We start from the raw sequence: 17,635 nt of genomic DNA, 5'->3' as shown, positions 1-17,635 counted from the left end.
TAAGGTGTGGGCAGATGGCAAATTAAACATCTGTAAGAAGCAACCTTCAGTGTCACCTGCAAGGGAATCTCCGGATCAGAACTGTGTGTCTCCTGAGGTATTTCCAGTTTGTGCGGTTACCCGCGCAGCCTCTCGTAAGGAGATTGAGAGTAAGCCAGAAAGTCTTGAGTTGCCAGTCAAACTCCAGACAGAACAGTTGACTAGTTCTAGAGATTCATTGATGGCTGAGCAAAAAGCCGATACTACTTTGGCTGATCTGTTTGATAAAGTGGTTCCTGATTCAGTGGTGAGGAATAGTGCTCAGTGTTATTTTCTTCTTGATGGGCTGTTGGTCAGGAAATGGGTTCCACACTATGATAAGGGTTTAGGAGAACCAGTCTTTCAAATAGTTGTACCTACTACTTTGCGAAATAAAGTGTTGCAAACTTCACATGGTGATGTGGCAGGTCATATGGGTGTTCGTAAAACGTATGATCGTATACTTCGTTATTTTTTCTGGCCACGTTTAAAGCGGGATGTATCTCAGTTTATTAAAACTTGTCATACGTGTCAGTGTACAAGTAAACCAAACCAGGTCTTGCAAGGTCGGTTGAAAAACTCTCAGACTTTGCAAAACCTTGGGGTTGTGGTAGATCATTTAGACTCTGAGAAACGTGATGAATTGGTAGCTCTTATTAGAAACTACCCTGTTTTGTTTTCTGACACTCCATCGCAAACCCACTTAATTGAACATGATATAGACATCGGAGATGCTAAGCCTATCAAACACAGATTTTATCGTGTATCTGAGGAGAAGAGACTAAAACTGGAAACAGAGATGCAGTCTATGTTGGACACAGGTATTGATTTGGCAAAATGTGAGTTTGCCAAAGCTACAGTCACATACCTAGGCAAGGCTGTTGGTCAGGGATTTGTCTGTCCCGTAGAAGCCAAGGTTCAGGCTGTGAAGCAGTTCCCACAGCCCTCTACAAAGAAAGAACTGATGCGCTTCCTGGGAATGGCGGGGTACTACCGTGCTTTTTGTAAAAACTTTTCGGTAGTAGTGTCCCCACTGACCAATCTGTTGAAGGCCAAGGCTGAATTTATCTGGTCCACCCAGTGTCAAGAGGCATTTGATGCAGTTAAGACTCTTTTGTGTTTGGCACCTGTGTTGGCAGCACCAAATTTTGGGAAACCTTTCAAATTGCAGGTAGACGCCAGTCAAATCGGTGCTGGGGCTGTGCTTCTCCAGGAGAATGACGACAAGGTTGAGTGTCCAGTCAGTTTCTTCTCCCGAAAATTTAATAAGTATCAGAAAAACTATTCTGTAATTGAAAAGGAGGCTTTAGGTCTCATTTGGGCTTTACAGCACTTCGAGGTCTATGTTGGTTCTGGTTTGACCCCTTTAACTGTGTTCACTGACCACAACCCACTGGTTTTTCTGAGGTCCCTGCAAAACCCCAACCAGCGCTTGATGCGTTGGGCTTTGTTCTTGCAACCATTCAACCTTGATATTAGGCACATTAAGGGTAAGGATAATATCATTGCTGATGCTCTGTCCCGTGCTCCTTTAACCTAGCTTGTACCTTTTCTCTGTTGACCCCTACGGGCTGTCTGTGCCTCTTTCCTCTTAAATTGCTCCCCAGGTACCAGGGCTGCCGAGTTTGAGGGACGGACAGTCGGCTGGGGGACACGGGGCTACTGCTAGGAGCCGGGATTGTTTTTTTTTGTTTATTTGTTTTTGGGGAAATTTGAATTATTTTGATTATGTTGGAGGAAGTTGGGTTGAGGGTGGGACCCTCATTTTAAGGAGGGGGGTGTCACGGCTCCTCCTCTGCAGTGCAGGGGGCGGTTCCTCCTGCAGGCAGAGGAGGGTCGTTAGTGATTGGAGCCACCTGGGCTCAGGGTATAAAGCTGTCACTAATCACTCTTGCTCTCTGCTCTCTCTCTGCTCCTCCAGGTATGCTCATGATTTGTTTGTTCCTTTTTAGTTTTGCATAGTTTTCACTCAGTCATGTTCACACACACATATTCATGCACCCATGCACTTTACATACACCTTACATTATGATACATCCACACCTCATTCCTATTTCTTAGTTTAAGTTAATAGTTTGTTTAATAATAAAGAACACTTTTGAATTGGCCTATACCTGTTGTTCGTGTCCCCTCATTTTTGTCACAGGCTATGAGCCGGCTTGTGACAGTACTGACATACTGACAGATACACTACTGACAGATACAATACTGACATACTGACAGATACAATACTGACATACTGACAGATACACTACTGACATACTGACAGATACACTACTGACAGATACACTACCGACAGATATACTACTGACATACTGACAGATACACTACTGACATACTGACAGATACACTACTGACAGATACACTACTGACATACTGACAGATACACTACTGACATACTGACAGATACACTACTGACAGATACACTACTGACATACTGACAGATACACTACTGACAGATACACTACTGACAGATACACTACTGACATACTGACACTACTGACATACTGACAGATACACTACTGACAGATACACTACTGACAGATACACTACTGACAGATATACTACTGACATACTGACAGATACACTACTGACATACTGACAGATACACTACTGACACACTGACAGATACACTACTGACACACTGACAGATACACTACTGACAGATACACTACTGACATACTGACAGATACACTACTGACATACTGACAGATACACTACTGACATACTGACAGATACACTACTGACAGATACACTACTGACAGATACACTACTGACAGATACACTACTGACAGATACACTACTGACAGATACACTACTGACATACTAACACTACTGACATACTAACACTACTGACATACTAACACTACTGACATACTAACACTACTGACAGATATACTACTGACATACTGACAGATACACTACTGACAGATACACTACTGACAGATACACTACTGACAGATACACTACTGACAGATACACTACTGACAGATACACTACTGACAGATACACTACTGACAGATACACTACTGACAGATACACTACTGACAGATACACTACTGACAGATACACTACTGACATACTAACACTACTGACATATACACTTCTGACAGATACACTACTGACATACTAACACTACTGACATACTGACAGATACACTACTGACACTACTGACATACTAACACTACTGACAGATACACTACTGACAGATACACTACTGACAGATACACTACTGACAGATACACTACTGACATACTAACACTACTGACATACTGACAGATACACTACTGACATACTAACACTACTGACATACTGACAGATACACTACTGACAGATACACTACTGACAGATACACTACTGACATACTAACACTACTGACATACTGACAGATACACTACTGACAGATACACTACTGACAGATACACTACTGACATACTAACACTACTGACATACAGACAGATACACTACTGACACTACTGACATACTAACACTACTGACATACTGACAGATACACTACTGACAGATACACTACTGACAGATACATTACTGACAGATACACTACTGACAGATACACTACTGACATACTAACACTACTGACAGATACACTACTGACAGATACACTACTGACACTACTGACATACTAACACTACTGACATACTGACAGATACACTACTGACAGATACACTACTGACAGATACACTACTGACGCATACACTACTGACAGATACACTACTGACATACTAACACTACTGACAGATACACTACTGACAGATACACTACTGACAGATACACTACTGACATACTGACAGTTGTGTATTTAGAGTCTCATAGCAAACGGTCTGAAAATTGATAAACGGTTTTCACCTTGTCAATATGGGGTATTGATTGCTGAGGATTTGTATTTATTTAATCCATTTTAGATTAAAGCTGTAACATAACAAAAATGTGGGCTCTGAATACTTTCCAAAGGCACTGTCGTGTGACTGTTGCCTCCCGTTTTGGTGAGGATAATATCCCACCCAAATAAATGCAATCTCTGACGAGAGACGACCCCCCCCATGGACGAGAGACGACCCCCCCCCCCCGCCCCCATGACAGAGATCATCAACTAATTTCAGCCACAGGCCGATTTCTCCTTGAACGGATGGTCGGGGGGCTGGAACATAATTTCAAATAATTTGTCGACTGCAAATTGACCACAAGAAGCCCAAACAGATTTAAGAGCCCTGCAAAATGACCTCCAGCAGGCCACAAATGTGCATGTGTCAGCATATGGTCTCACAAGGGGTCTGAGGATCTCATCTCGGTACCTAATGGCAGTCAGGCTACCTCTGGCGAGCACATGGAGGGCTGTGCGGCCCCACAAAGAAATGCCACCCCACACCATGACTGACCCACCGCCAAAACGGTCATGCTGGAGGATGTTGCAGGCAGCAGAACGTTCTCCACGGCGTCTCCAGACTCTGTCACGTCTGTCACATGTGCTCATGTGCTCAGTGTGAACCTGCTTTCATCTGTGAAGAGCACAGGGCGCCAGTGGCGAATTTGCCAATCTTGGTGTTCTCTGGCAAATGCCAAACGTCCTGCACGGTGTTGGGCTGTAAGCACAACCCTCACCTGTGGACGTCGGGCCCTCATACCACCCTCATGGAGACTGTTTCTGACCGTTTGAGCAGACACATGCACATTTGTGGCCTGCTGGAGGTCATTTTGCAGGGCTCTGGCAGTGCACCTCCTTGCACAAAGGCGGAGGTAGCGGTCCTGCTGCTGGGTTGTTGCCCTCCTACGGCCTCCTCCACGTCTCCTGATGTACTGGCCTGTCTCCTGGTAGCGCCTCCATGCTCTGGACACTACGCTGACAGACACAGCAAACCTTTTTGCCACAGCTCGCATTGATGTGCCATCCTGGATGAACTGCACTACCTGAGCCACTTGTGTGGGTTGTAGACTCCGTCTCATGCTACCACAAGAGTGAGAGCACCGCCAGCATTCAAAGTGACCAAAACATCAGCCAGGAAGCATAGGAACTGAGAAGTGGTCTGTGGTCACCACCTGCAGAATCACTCCTTTTTTGGGGTGTCTTGCTAATTGCCTATAATTTCCACCTTTTGTCTATTCCATTTGCACAACAGCATGTGAAATTTATTGTCAATCAGTGTTGCTTCCTAAGTGGACAGTTTGATTTCACAGAAGTGTTATTGACTTGGAGTTACATTGTGTTGTTTAAGTGTTCCCTTTATTTTTTTGAGCAGTGTATATAAACGCTGGATTGCTGATGCTACAGTTGAATTCTGACTTTTACATACACTCAATTAGTATTTGCTAGCATTGCCTTTAAATTGTTTAACTTAGGTCAAACGTTTTGGGTAGCCCTTCCACAAGTTTACCACTGTCACGACTTCTACCGAAGGTAACTCCTCTCCCTGTTCGGGCTCGGCGCTCGGCGTCGCAGGTTTTGGCCCTTTTTCCTTTTCTGCTTGTTTTGTCTGTGTTCCTTTTCACACCTGGTTTCAATTGCGTTTATTTCTGTGTGTATATAGGGCACCTGTTACCTGCCTTATTTTGTGCGGGATTAAGCTTGTGGGTATTTTGCGCTCGTTTATCGTTGATGTTTCTTGTTCTCGTTATTACTCACGTGTAGTTTATTTTCAGGAACTGAGTTTTTTCCTCTGTGCGTTTGGCACGAGTTTCTGTATTGTTTTCACTGTTTAGGCACTGTGAACTGTGGGACCTTATATAGACAGATCTGTGCCTCGACAGAATCCTGTCTCTGAGCTCTACGGACAATTCCTTCGACCTCATGGCTTGGTTTTTGCTCTGATCTGCACTGTGAACTGTGGGACCTTATATAGACAGATCTGTGCCAATTTTGTATTGGTGGACTATGTATATATAATTATATATTAAACACGCTTCTCAGTAATCCCTGCTCTCCTGCGCCTGACTCCTACACCTCTCACCGAGACGCACCTTATCACAACCACAATAAGTTGGGTGAATTTTGGCACATTTCTCCTGACAGAGCTGGTGTAACTGAGTCAGGTTTGTAGGCCTCCTTGCTCATACACGGTTTTTCAGTTCTACCCACAAATGTTCTATGGGATTGAGGTCAGGGCTTTGTGATGGCCACTCCAATACCTTGACTTTGTTGTCCTTAAGCCATTTTGCCACAACTTTGGAAGTATGCTTGGGGTCATTGTCCATTTTGAAGACCATTTGTGACCAAGCTTTAACTTCCTGACTGACGTCTTGAGATGTTGCTTCATTATATGCACATCATTTTCCTCCCTCATGATGCCATCTATTTTGTGAAGTGCACCAGTCCCTCCTGCAGCAAAGCACCCCCACAACATGATGCTGCCACCCCCGTGCTTCACGGTTGGGATGGTGTTCTTCGGCTTCCCCCTTTTTCCTCCAAACATAGCGATGGTCATTATGGCCAAACAGTTCTATTTTTGTTTCATCAGACTAGAGGACATTTCCCCAAAAAGTACGATCTTTGTCCCCATGTGCAGTTGCAAACCGTAGTCTGGCTTTTTTTGTGGCGGTTTTGGAGCAGTGGCTTCTTCCTTGCTGAGCGGCCTTTCAGGTTATGTCGATATAGGACTTGTTTTACTGTGGATATAGATACTTTTGTACCTGTTTCCTCCAGCATTTTCACAAGGTCCTTTGCTGTTGTTCTGGGATTGATTTGCACTTTTCGAACCAAAGTAAGTTAATCTCTAGGAGACAGAATGCGTCTCCTTCCTGAGCGGTATGACGGCTGCGTGGTCCCATGGTGTTTATACTTGCGTACTATTATTTGTACAGATGAACGTGGTACCTTCAGGCGTTTGGAAATTGCTCCCAAGGATGAACCAGACTTGTGGAGGTCTACAAATTTTTTTTCTGAGGTCTTGGCTGATTTCTTTTGATTTTACTATGATGTCAAGCAAAGAGGCACTGAGTTTGAAGGTAGGCCTTGAAATACATCCACAGGTTCACCTCCAATTGACTGAAATGATGTCAATTAGCCTATCAGGAGCTTCTAAAGCCATGACATAATTTTCTGGAATTTTCCAAGCTGTTTAAAGGCACAGTCAACTTAGTGTATGTAAACTTCTGACCCTCTGGAATTGTGATACAGTGAATTATAAGTGAAATAATCTGTCTGTAAACTATTATTGGAAAAATGACTTGTGTCATGCACAAAGTAGATGTCCTAACCGACTTGCCAAAACTATAGTTTGTTAACAAGAAATTTGTGGAGTGGTTAAAAAACGTGTTTTAATGACTCCAACCTAAGTGAATGTAAACTTCTGACTTCAGCTGTATGTATTATGTTGGTAGGCATTACCCAGTGTTGTATTGGCCATTGAAAGGCTATGAAGCCATAGTGACACTCCTCAGTAGGATCAGTCCTACATGAATGGTGTACAGTATTTCAATTGATCTTTCCAGGGACAAATTTGAAGGTTTTTTGAGTACTGTTTTGTTGTGGTGGGGACAGTAACATTAGCAATCTAAAAAAGATATACTTTAAGGAAAATCTTTTGATATGTTGAAATGTTTATGTTTAGCTCACAAATATAATTTCAAAGTATGCATTAAGATGTCTGTAATATAATAAGCATGGCAAAAACGAATGTAGACATTAATACATGTATTTCTATAGCTTTCTAAATATGTTTACAGTTCTGGTACCAATATGGAGGCTCGACGGCTTCAACACAGCGCCCCCTATGTGTCATCTAGTGTATAAATATAAACCATTACATTCACCTATTGAGACGTGCCGGACGAAGCGCTTCAGTGCGCAAGGTGCACCGTCACCACCGAGCGGTAGTTGTGTACCACCGAGGAGAAGTTGTGTTCCACAGCCCGTCTGTCAAGTCGCTTCGCTGGGGCGAACTCTGCATAAAGAAAACTTTTATTTCAAATTGTTTGTTGGAAACGAGTTAGAAACGTCCAGGAGTTTGGTTTGTGTCCAGGAGTTTGTAAAACATTAACGACATTCAAACGTGTCACCATTCAAATGACAGGATGGATGCTTCAATGTATTTGAAATGTATATTGGTGGTCCGCTGCGCCATCTCCACGGTAAGTAGCCTGCCCTATCCTACTCTAGTCTAAATGCACTGACTCTAGTGAATTTATGATCAGAAATATGTATGTGTATGACAAATACGATATGCTTTGGCTTGATTTTGTTGAGTAAATAACATTCTGATAGTAGGCTCGACGACGTTCATTTTCACAGTAAGGATGAGTAATATAATATAACTCGGTTACTAAGACTTTATGAGCATTTGTGGTCACAGAACGGGGCTGTAAATCATTAAGTAATTGTGAGTGTTGTTAGAAATTACATTTGGTTTGTGTACATAACGAATTCGAAAGAATGGGTTGTAGGCTAATAACGTTAGGTAACCAAATGCGTATTTTGCGCGTAATTCATGTCCAATAACTAGAATCGTATGGTTTGTCCGATAGCCTCAGGCACAGGCTTTGGTTCCATATACAGGCTGTAAGAATTTTGTACGAACAATGACCCGAACCTCCAGTCACGCCTCTCGTGTCGTTAACAGTTCAGCCCTAACCTCGCGCCTCTCCCGGTTCAGCCCTAACCTATCCCGGTGCTTCTACTGGCCGCGGCTCCATCACACGGTGGTCGTGATATGAGTCACTGGTCCATCACGAGCTCTTTATAGTCGAGGACCACCGAATAATACCGAGACTGCACCAACATCCTAATCCTCTCACCTCAGATGCTGCCGACTCTTCTATTCTCTTCTATGTTCTTATGTCTCTAGATGCAACATGTCCTCCTCTGGGTTCTAAAGCCTTTTAGATGTTTTTCCTACTGTTCTGATCTCTGCTGCTAAACCCTTTTTTATTAAGGATGTATAAGGCTCTCTAACATGTGATATATGAATTGACTGGCTCACTCAGTATATATTTACTGTTTTATGGATCATGTAGACATAAATACCCACTAGACCAGGTGTATCCAACTCGAGGTATGGAGCCTGCTGGTTTTCTGTTCTACCCACCTGGTGTCCCAGGTCTAAACCAGTCCCTAATTAGAGGGGAATCACCCACCTGGTGTCCCAGGTCTAAACCAGTCACTAATTAGAGGAGAATCACCCACCTGGTGTCCCAGGTCTAAACCAGTCGCGGGTTAGAGGGGAATCACCCACCTGGTGTCCCAGGTCTAAACCAGTCGCGGGTTAGAGGGGAATCACCCACCTGGTGTCCCAGGTCTAAATCAGTCCCTGATTAGAGGGGAATCACCCACCTGGTGTCCCAGGTCTAAATCAGTCCCTGATTAGAGGGGAATCACCCACCTGGTGTCCCAGGTCTAAATCAGTCCCTGATTAGAGGGGATTCACCCACCTGGTGTCCCAGGTCTAAATCAGTCCCTGATTAGAGGGGAATCACCCACCTGGTGTCCCAGGTCTAAATCAGTCCCTGTTCAGAGGGGAATCACCCACCTGGTGTCCCAGGTCTAAATCAGTCCCTGTTTAGAGGGGAATCACCCACCTGGTGTCCCAGGTCTAAATCAGTCCCTGTTTAGAGGGGAATCACCCACCTGGTGTCCCAGGTCTAAATCAGTCCCTGATTAGAGGGGAATCACCCACCTGGTGTCCCAGGTCTAAATCAGTCCCTGATTAGAGGGGAATCACCCACCTGGTGTCCCAGGTCTAAATCAGTCCCTGATTAGAGGGGTCTAAACCAGTCCCTGATTAGAGGGGAATCACCCACCTGGTGTCCCAGGTCTAAATCAGTCCCTGATTAGAGGGGAATCACCCACCTGGTGTCCCAGGTCTAAATCAGTCCCTGATTAGAGGGGAATCACCCACCTGGTGTCCCAGGTCTAAATCAGTCCCTGATTAGAGGGGAATCACCCACCTGGTGTCCCAGGTCTAAATCAGTCCCTGATTAGAGGGGAATCACCCACCTGGTGTCCCAGGTCTAAATCAGTCCCTGATTAGAGGGGTCTAAACCAGTCCCTGATTAGAGGGGAATCACCCACCTGGTGTCCCAGGTCTAAATCAGTCCCTGATTAGAGGGGAATCACCCACCTGGTGTCCCAGGTCTAAATCAGTCCCTGATTAGAGGGGAATCACCCACCTGGTGTCCCAGGTCTAAATCAGTCCCTGATTAGAGGGGAATCACCCACCTGGTGTCCCAGGTCTAAATCAGTCCCTGATTAGAGGGGAATCACCCACCTGGTGTCCCAGGTCTAAATCAGTCCCTGATTAGAGGGGTCTAAACCAGTCCCTGATTAGAGGGGAATCACCCACCTGGTGTCCCAGGTCTAAATCAGTCACGGGTTAGAGGGGAAGAATTTTTAAAAGCAGTGGAACTGGCTTTGAGATCCCAATTTTAATTTGAGGGAATTAGTTAATGGGATGCCTTCACACCAAATAAGAGATCTTTGATGCAGTATGAAAGTCCCATTGATGCTCTTCTACACCCTTTCTACTGTCTGAGGGGTCTCATAGGCTGAATATAAATGGTTCTCCTGTCTGAGGGGTCTCATAGGCTGAATATAAATGGTTCTCCTGTCTGAGGGGTCTCATAGGCTGAATATAAATGGTTCTACTGTCTGAGGGGTCTCATAGGCTGAATATAAATGGTTCTACTGTCTGAGGGGTCTCATAGGCTGAATATAAATGGTTCTACTGTCTGAGGGGTCTCATAGGCTGAATATAAATGGTTCTACTGTCTGAGGGGTCTCATAGGCTGAATATAAATGGTTCTCCTGTCTGAGGGGTCTCATAGGCTGAATATAAATGGTTCTCCTGTCTGAGGGGTCTCATAGGCTGAATATAAATGGTTCTCCTGTCTGAGGGGTCTCATAGGCTGAATATAAATGGTTCTACTGTCTGAGGGGTCTCATAGGCTGAATATAAATGGTTCTACTGTCTGAGGGGTCTCATAGGCTGAATATAAATGGTTCTACTGTCTGAGGGGTCTCATAGGCTGAATATAAATGGTTCTACTGTCTGAGGGGTCTCATAGGCTGAATATAAATGGTTCTCCTGTCTGAGGGGTCTCATAGGCTGAATATAAATGGTTCTCCTGTCTGAGGGGTCTCATAGGCTGAATATAAATGGTTCTCCTGTCTGAGGGGTCTCATAGGCTGAATATAAATGGTTCTCCTGTCTGAGGGGTCTCATAGGCTGAATAGAAATGGATTGATCTTGAGAGTTTACTGGTTCAATTACAAATAATTGCCACCTGAATAAAGTCTGGTATTTCCATTCAGTGAGGCGGCATAGTTGGATTATTTTCTGTCCATTATTCTCCAAAATGACAATGCAGAGGACGGATAGGTTATTCAGTCTAAAAAAACAACTATTTGAGTTATGAGAGCTGCTTTTGATATATGCATCTATATGACCATATGACCATACCATCCATGTATCAAAGCTATTACCATACAGAGATCAGCCCTGCCTGACTCAGTGAGAGAACCCTGCCTGACTCAGTGAGAGAACCCTGCCTGACTGTGAGAGAACCCTGCCTGACTGTGAGAGAGAACCCTGCCTGACTGTGAGAGAGAACCCTGCCTGACTGTGAGAAAAGCCCTGCCTGACTCTGTGAGAGAAGCCCTGCCTGAATCTGTGAGAGAACCCTGCCTGACTCTGTGAGAGAACCCTGTCTGGCTCTGTGAGAGAACCCTGCCTGACTGTGAGAGAACCCTGCCTGACTGTGAGAGAAGCCCTGCCTGGCTCTGTGAGAGAACCCTGCCTGGCTCTGTGAGAGAACCCTGCCTGGCTCTGTGAGAGAAGCTCTGCCTGACTCTGTGAGAGAACCCTGCCTGACTCTGAGAGAACCCTGCCTGACTCAGTGAGAGAACCCTGCCTGACTGTGAGAGAACCCTGCCTGACTGTGAGAGAGAACCCTGCCTGACTGTGAGAGAAGCCCTGCCTGACTCTGTGAGAGAAGCCCTGCCTGACTCTGTGAGAGAACCCTGCCTGACTCTGTGAGAGAACCCTGCCTGACTCTGTGAGAGAACCCTGTCTGGCTCTGTGAGAGAACCCTGCCTGACTGTGAGAGAACCCTGCCTGACTGTGAGAGAGCCCTGCCTGACTGTGAGAGAAGCCCTGCCTGGCTCTGTGAGAGAATCCTGCCTGGCTCTGTGAGAGAACCCTGCCTGGCTCTGTGAGAGAAGCTCTGCCTGACTCTGTGAGAGAACCCTGCCTGACTCTGAGAGAACCCTGCCTGACTCAGTGAGAGAACCCTGCCTGACTGTGAGAGAACCCTGCCTGGCTGTGAGAGAAGCCCTGCCTGACTCTGTGAGAGAAGCCCTGCCTGACTCTGTGAGAGAAGCCCTGCCTGACTCTGTGAGAGAAGCCCTGCCTGACTCTGTGAGAGAACCCTGCCTGACTCTGTGAGAGAACCCTGCCTGACTCTGTGAGAGAACCCTGTCTGGCTCTGTGAGAGAACCCTGCCTGACTGTGAGAGAGCCCTGCCTGACTGTGAGAGAGCCCTGCCTGACTGTGAGAGAAGCCCTGCCTGGCTCTGTGAGAGAACCCTGCCTGGCTCTGTGAGAGAACCCTGCCTGGCTCTGTGAGAGAAGCTCTGCCTGACTCTGTGAGAGAACCCTGCCTGACTCTGAGAGAACCCTGCCTGACTCTGTGAGAGAACCCTGCCTGGCTCTGTGAGAGAACTCTGCCTGACTGTGAGAGAACCCTGCCTGACTGTGAGAGAGAACCCTGCCTGACTGTGAGAGAGAACCCTGCCTGACTGTGAGAGAAGCCCTGCCTGACTCTGTGAGAGAAGCCCTGCCTGACTCTGTGAGAGAACCCTGCCTGGCTCTGTGAGAGAACCCTGCCTGGCTCTGTGAGAGAACCCTGCCTGGCTCTGTGAGAGAAGCTCTGCCTGACTCTGTGAGAGAACCCTGCCTGACTCTGAGAGAACCCTGCCTGACTCTGTGAGAGAACCCTGCCTGGCTCTGTGAGAGAACCCTGCCTGACTCTGAGAGAACCCTGCCTGACTCTGTGAGAGAAGCCCTGCCTGGCTCTGTGAGAGAAGCCCTGCCTGGCTCTGTGAGAGATGCCCTGCCTGGCTCTGTGAGAGAAGCCCTGCCTGGCTCTGTGAGAGATGCCCTGCCTGGCTCTGTGAGAGAAGCCCTGCCTGGCTCTGTGAGAGATGCCCTGCCTGGCTCTGTGAGAGAACCCTGCCTGGCTCTGTGAGAGAACCCTGCCTGACTCTGTGAGAGAACCCTGGCTGACTCTGTGAGAAAACCCTGGCTGACTCTGTGAGAAAACCCTGGCTGACTCTGTGAGAAAACCCTGGCTGACTCTGTGAGAGAACCCTGGCTGACTCTGTGAGAGAACCCTGGCTGACTCTGTGAGAGAACCCTGGCTGACTCTGTGAGAGAACCCTGGCTGACTCTGTGAGAGAACCCTGCCTGACTCTGTGAGAGAACCCTGTCTGGCTCTGTGAGAGAACCCTGTCTGGCTCTGTGAGAGAACCCTGTCTGGCTCTGTGAGAGAACCCTGTCTGGCTCTGTGAGAGAACCCTGCCTGACTGTGAGAGAACCCTGCCTGACTGTGAGAGAGCCCTGCCTGACTGTGAGAGAAGCCCTGCCTGACTCTGTGAGAGAATCCTGCCTGGCTCTGTGAGAGAACCCTGCCTGGCTCTGTGAGAGAAGCTCTGCCTGACTCTGTGAGAGAACCCTGCCTGACTCTGAGAGAACCCTGCCTGACTCAGTGAGAGAACCCTGCCTGACTGTGAGAGAACCCTGCCTGACTGTGAGAGAGAACCCTGCCTGACTCTGTGAGAGAACCCTGCCTGGCTCTGTGAGAGAACCCTGCCTGGCTCTGTGAGAGAAGCTCTGCCTGACTCTGTGAGAGAACCCTGCCTGACTCTGAGAGAACCCTGCCTGACTCTGTGAGAGAACCCTGCCTGGCTCTGTGAGAGAACCCTGCCTGACTCTGAGAGAACCCTGCCTGACTCTGTGAGAGAAGCCCTGCCTGGCTCTGTGAGAGAAGCCCTGCCTGGCTCTGTGAGAGATGCCCTGCCTGGCTCTGTGAGAGAAGCCCTGCCTGGCTCTGTGAGAGATGCCCTGCCTGGCTCTGTGAGAGAAGCCCTGCCTGGCTCTGTGAGAGATGCCCTGCCTGGCTCTGTGAGAGAACCCTGCCTGGCTCTGTGAGAGAACCCTGCCTGACTCTGTGAGAGAACCCTGGCTGACTCTGTGAGAAAACCCTGGCTGACTCTGTGAGAAAACCCTGGCTGACTCTGTGAGAAAACCCTGGCTGACTCTGTGAGAGAACCCTGGCTGACTCTGTGAGAGAACCCTGGCTGACTCTGTGAGAGAACCCTGGCTGACTCTGTGAGAGAACCCTGGCTGACTCTGTGAGAGAACCCTGGCTGACTCTGTGAGAGAACCCTGCCTGACTCTGTGAGAGAACCCTGCCTGGCTCTGTGAGAGAACCCTGCCTGACTGTGAGAGAAGCCCTGCCTGACTGTGAGAGAAGGCCTGCCTGACTCTGTGAGAGAACCCTGCCTGACTGTGAGAGAGCCCTGCCTGACTGTGAGAGATGCCCTGCCTGACTGTGAGAGATGCCCTGCCTGACTCTGTGAGAGAAGCCCTGCCTGACTCTGTGAGAGAAGCCCTGCCTGGCTCTGTGAGAGAAGCCCTGCCTGGCTCTGTGAGAGAAGCCCTGCCTGGCTCTGTGAGAGAAGCCCTGCCTGGCTCTGTGAGAGAAGCCCTGCCTGACTCTGTGAGAGAACCCTGCCTGACTCTGTGAGAGAACCCTGCCTGACTGTGAGAGAGCCCTGCCTGACTGTGATAGAAGCCCTGCCTGGCTCTGTGAGAGAACCCTGCCTGGCTCTGTGAGAGAACCCTGCCTGGCTCTGTGAGAGAACCCTGCCTGGCTCTGTGAGAGAACCCTGCCTGACTGAGAGAACCCTGCCTGACTCTGTGAGAGAAGCCCTGCCTGGCTCTGTGAGAGAAGCCCTGCCTGGCTCTGTGAGAGATGCCCTGCCTGGCTCTGTGAGAGAAGCCCTGCCTGGCTCTGTGAGAGATGCCCTGCCTGGCTCTGTGAGAGAAGCCCTGCCTGGCTCTGTGAGAGATGCCCTGCCTGGCTCTGTGAGAGAACCCTGCCTGGCTCTGTGAGAGAACCCTGCCTGACTCTGTGAGAGAACCCTGGCTGACTCTGTGAGAAAACCCTGGCTGACTCTGTGAGAAAACCCTGGCTGACTCTGTGAGAAAACCCTGGCTGACTCTGTGAGAGAACCCTGGCTGACTCTGTGAGAGAACCCTGGCTGACTCTGTGAGAGAACCCTGGCTGACTCTGTGAGAGAACCCTGGCTGACTCTGTGAGAGAACCCTGCCTGACTCTGTGAGAGAACCCTGCCTGGCTCTGTGAGAGAACCCTGCCTGACTGTGAGAGAAGGCCTGCCTGACTCTGTGAGAGAACCCTGCCTGACTCTGTGAGAGAACCCTGCCTGACTGTGAGAGAGCCCTGCCTGACTGTGAGAGATGCCCTGCCTGACTGTGAGAGATGCCCTGCCTGACTCTGTGAGAGAAGCCCTGCCTGACTCTGTGAGAGAAGCCCTGCCTGGCTCTGTGAGAGAAGCCCTGCCTGGCTCTGTGAGAGAAGCCCTGCCTGGCTCTGTGAGAGAAGCCCTGCCTGACTCTGTGAGAGAACCCTGCCTGACTCTGTGAGAGAACCCTGCCTGACTCTGTGAGAGAACCCTGCCTGACTGTGAGAGAGCCCTGCCTGACTGTGATAGAAGCCCTGCCTGGCTCTGTGAGAGAACCCTGCCTGGCTCTGTGAGAGAACCCTGCCTGGCTCTGTGAGAGAAGCTCTGCCTGACTCTGTGAGAGAACCCTGCCTGACTGTGAGAGAACCCTGCCTGACTCTGTGAGAGAACCCTGCCTGGCTCTGTGAGAGAACCCTGCCTGGCTCTGTGAGAGAAGCCCTGCCTGGCTCTGTGAGAGAAGCCCTGCCTGGCTCTGTGAGAGAAGCCCTGCCTGGCTCTGTGAGAGAATCCTGCCTGGCTCTGTGAGAGAACCCTGCCTGGCTCTGTGAGAGAAGCTCTGCCTGACTCTGTGAGAGAACCCTGCCTGACTCTGAGAGAACCCTGCCTGACTGTGAGAGAGAACCCTGCCTGACTCTGAGAGAACCCTGCCTGACTGTGAGAGAGAACCCTGCCTGACTGTGAGAGAACCCTGCCTGACTCTGTGAGAGAACCCTGCCTGACTCTGTGAGAGAACCCTGGCTGGCTCTGTGAGAGAACCCTGGCTGACTCTGTGAGAGATGCCCTGCCTGGCTCTGTGAGAGAAGCCCTGCCTGGCTCTGTGAGAGAAACTCTGCTAATGCCTCTGATCTGGCGGACTCACTAAACTCAAATGCTGGTTATAAATGAAAAATAACATTGTATCATCTGGTTTGCTTAATATAAGGAATTTGAAATTATTTATAGCATTTACTTTTGATACTTAAGTATATTTAAAACCAAATACATTTTTACTTTTAATCAAGTTTTATTTTACTGGGTGACTTTCACTTTCACAGTTTTACACACTTAATATATACACTGGGTTTACAAAACATCAGGAATACCTTCCTAATATTGCGTGGTCCCCCCCTTTTGCCTTCAGAACAGCCTCAATTTGTTGGGGACATGGACTCTACAAGGTGTTGAAAGCGTTCCACAGGGATGCTGGCCCATGTTGACTCCAATGCTTCCCACAGTTGTGTCAAGTTGGTTGGATGTCCTTTGGGGCGGTGGACCATTCTTGATACACACAGGAAACTATTGAGCATGAAAAACCAATCAAAGTTTCAGTTCTTGACACACTCAAACACTCCTGACACCTACTACCACACACCGTTCAAAGGCAATTACATTTGTCTTGCCCATTCACCCTCTGAATGGCATTTACACAATCCATGTCTCAAGGCTTAAAAATCCTTCTTTAACCTGTCTCCTCTCCTTCATCTACACTGATTGAAGTGGATTTAACAAATGACATCAATAAGGGCTCCTAACTTTCACCTGGATTCACCTGGTCAGTCTCTGTCATGGAAAAGCAGATGTAAATATATTTTAAATAAAAATGAAATTAATGGTCCTAATGTTTTGTACACTCAGTGTATGTACTAATGTTTTGGGGGAAAAAGTCGGTACAGTTACATATCGGGATATAATTCTTGTTCTCATGGTTCAATCTGGTCATTCTGCATCAGACATGTTGAGCAATATGTTTGGAACATGGAAACACAATAACATTACAATATCGAATCGCAATAAATATATAGAACCAGTCAAAAGTTTGGACACACCTACTCATTCAAGGGTTTTTCTTTAGTTTTACTATCTTCTACATAGTAGATAGAGGGTGCAAAGCTGTCATCAAGGCAACGGGTGGCTACTTTGAAGAATCTGAAATATAAAATATATTTTGATTTGTTTAACATATTACTACATGATTCCATATGTGTTATTCGATAGTTTTGATGTCTTCACACTATTATTCTACAATGTAGAAAATAGTAAAAATAAAGAAAAACCCTTGAATGAGTAGATGTGTCCAAACTTTTGACCCGTACTGTATAATTATGAAAATCGCAGTATATATATTGTATTGGCACATACACATTCAATCTTC

At 47.4% G+C, this 17,635-nt stretch overlaps 1 protein-coding gene across 2 annotated transcripts in view; it reads left to right on the top strand.

Moving 5' to 3' along the window:
• Nucleotides 1–7,788: 7,788 nt before the first annotated feature.
• vipr1b (vasoactive intestinal peptide receptor 1b) overlaps nt 7,789–17,635 on the top strand; it is a 351,937-nt gene continuing 342,090 nt past the window's right edge. For both annotated transcript variants that reach the window (XM_055928148.1, XM_055928149.1), the window contains exon 1: nt 7,789–8,097. In XM_055928148.1, the coding sequence (XP_055784123.1) occupies nt 8,041–8,097 (57 nt within the window). In that variant the 5' untranslated portion in view covers nt 7,789–8,040. The remainder of the gene's footprint in view (nt 8,098–17,635) is intronic.

The sequence above is a fragment of the Salvelinus fontinalis genome, chromosome 7 (assembly GCF_029448725.1).
Source record: "Salvelinus fontinalis isolate EN_2023a chromosome 7, ASM2944872v1, whole genome shotgun sequence".
Classification (NCBI taxonomy): Eukaryota; Metazoa; Chordata; class Actinopteri; order Salmoniformes; family Salmonidae; genus Salvelinus; species Salvelinus fontinalis.
The sequence above is the reverse complement of the archived record's forward strand: the minus strand, read 5'-3'. Positions and strand labels throughout refer to the sequence as shown.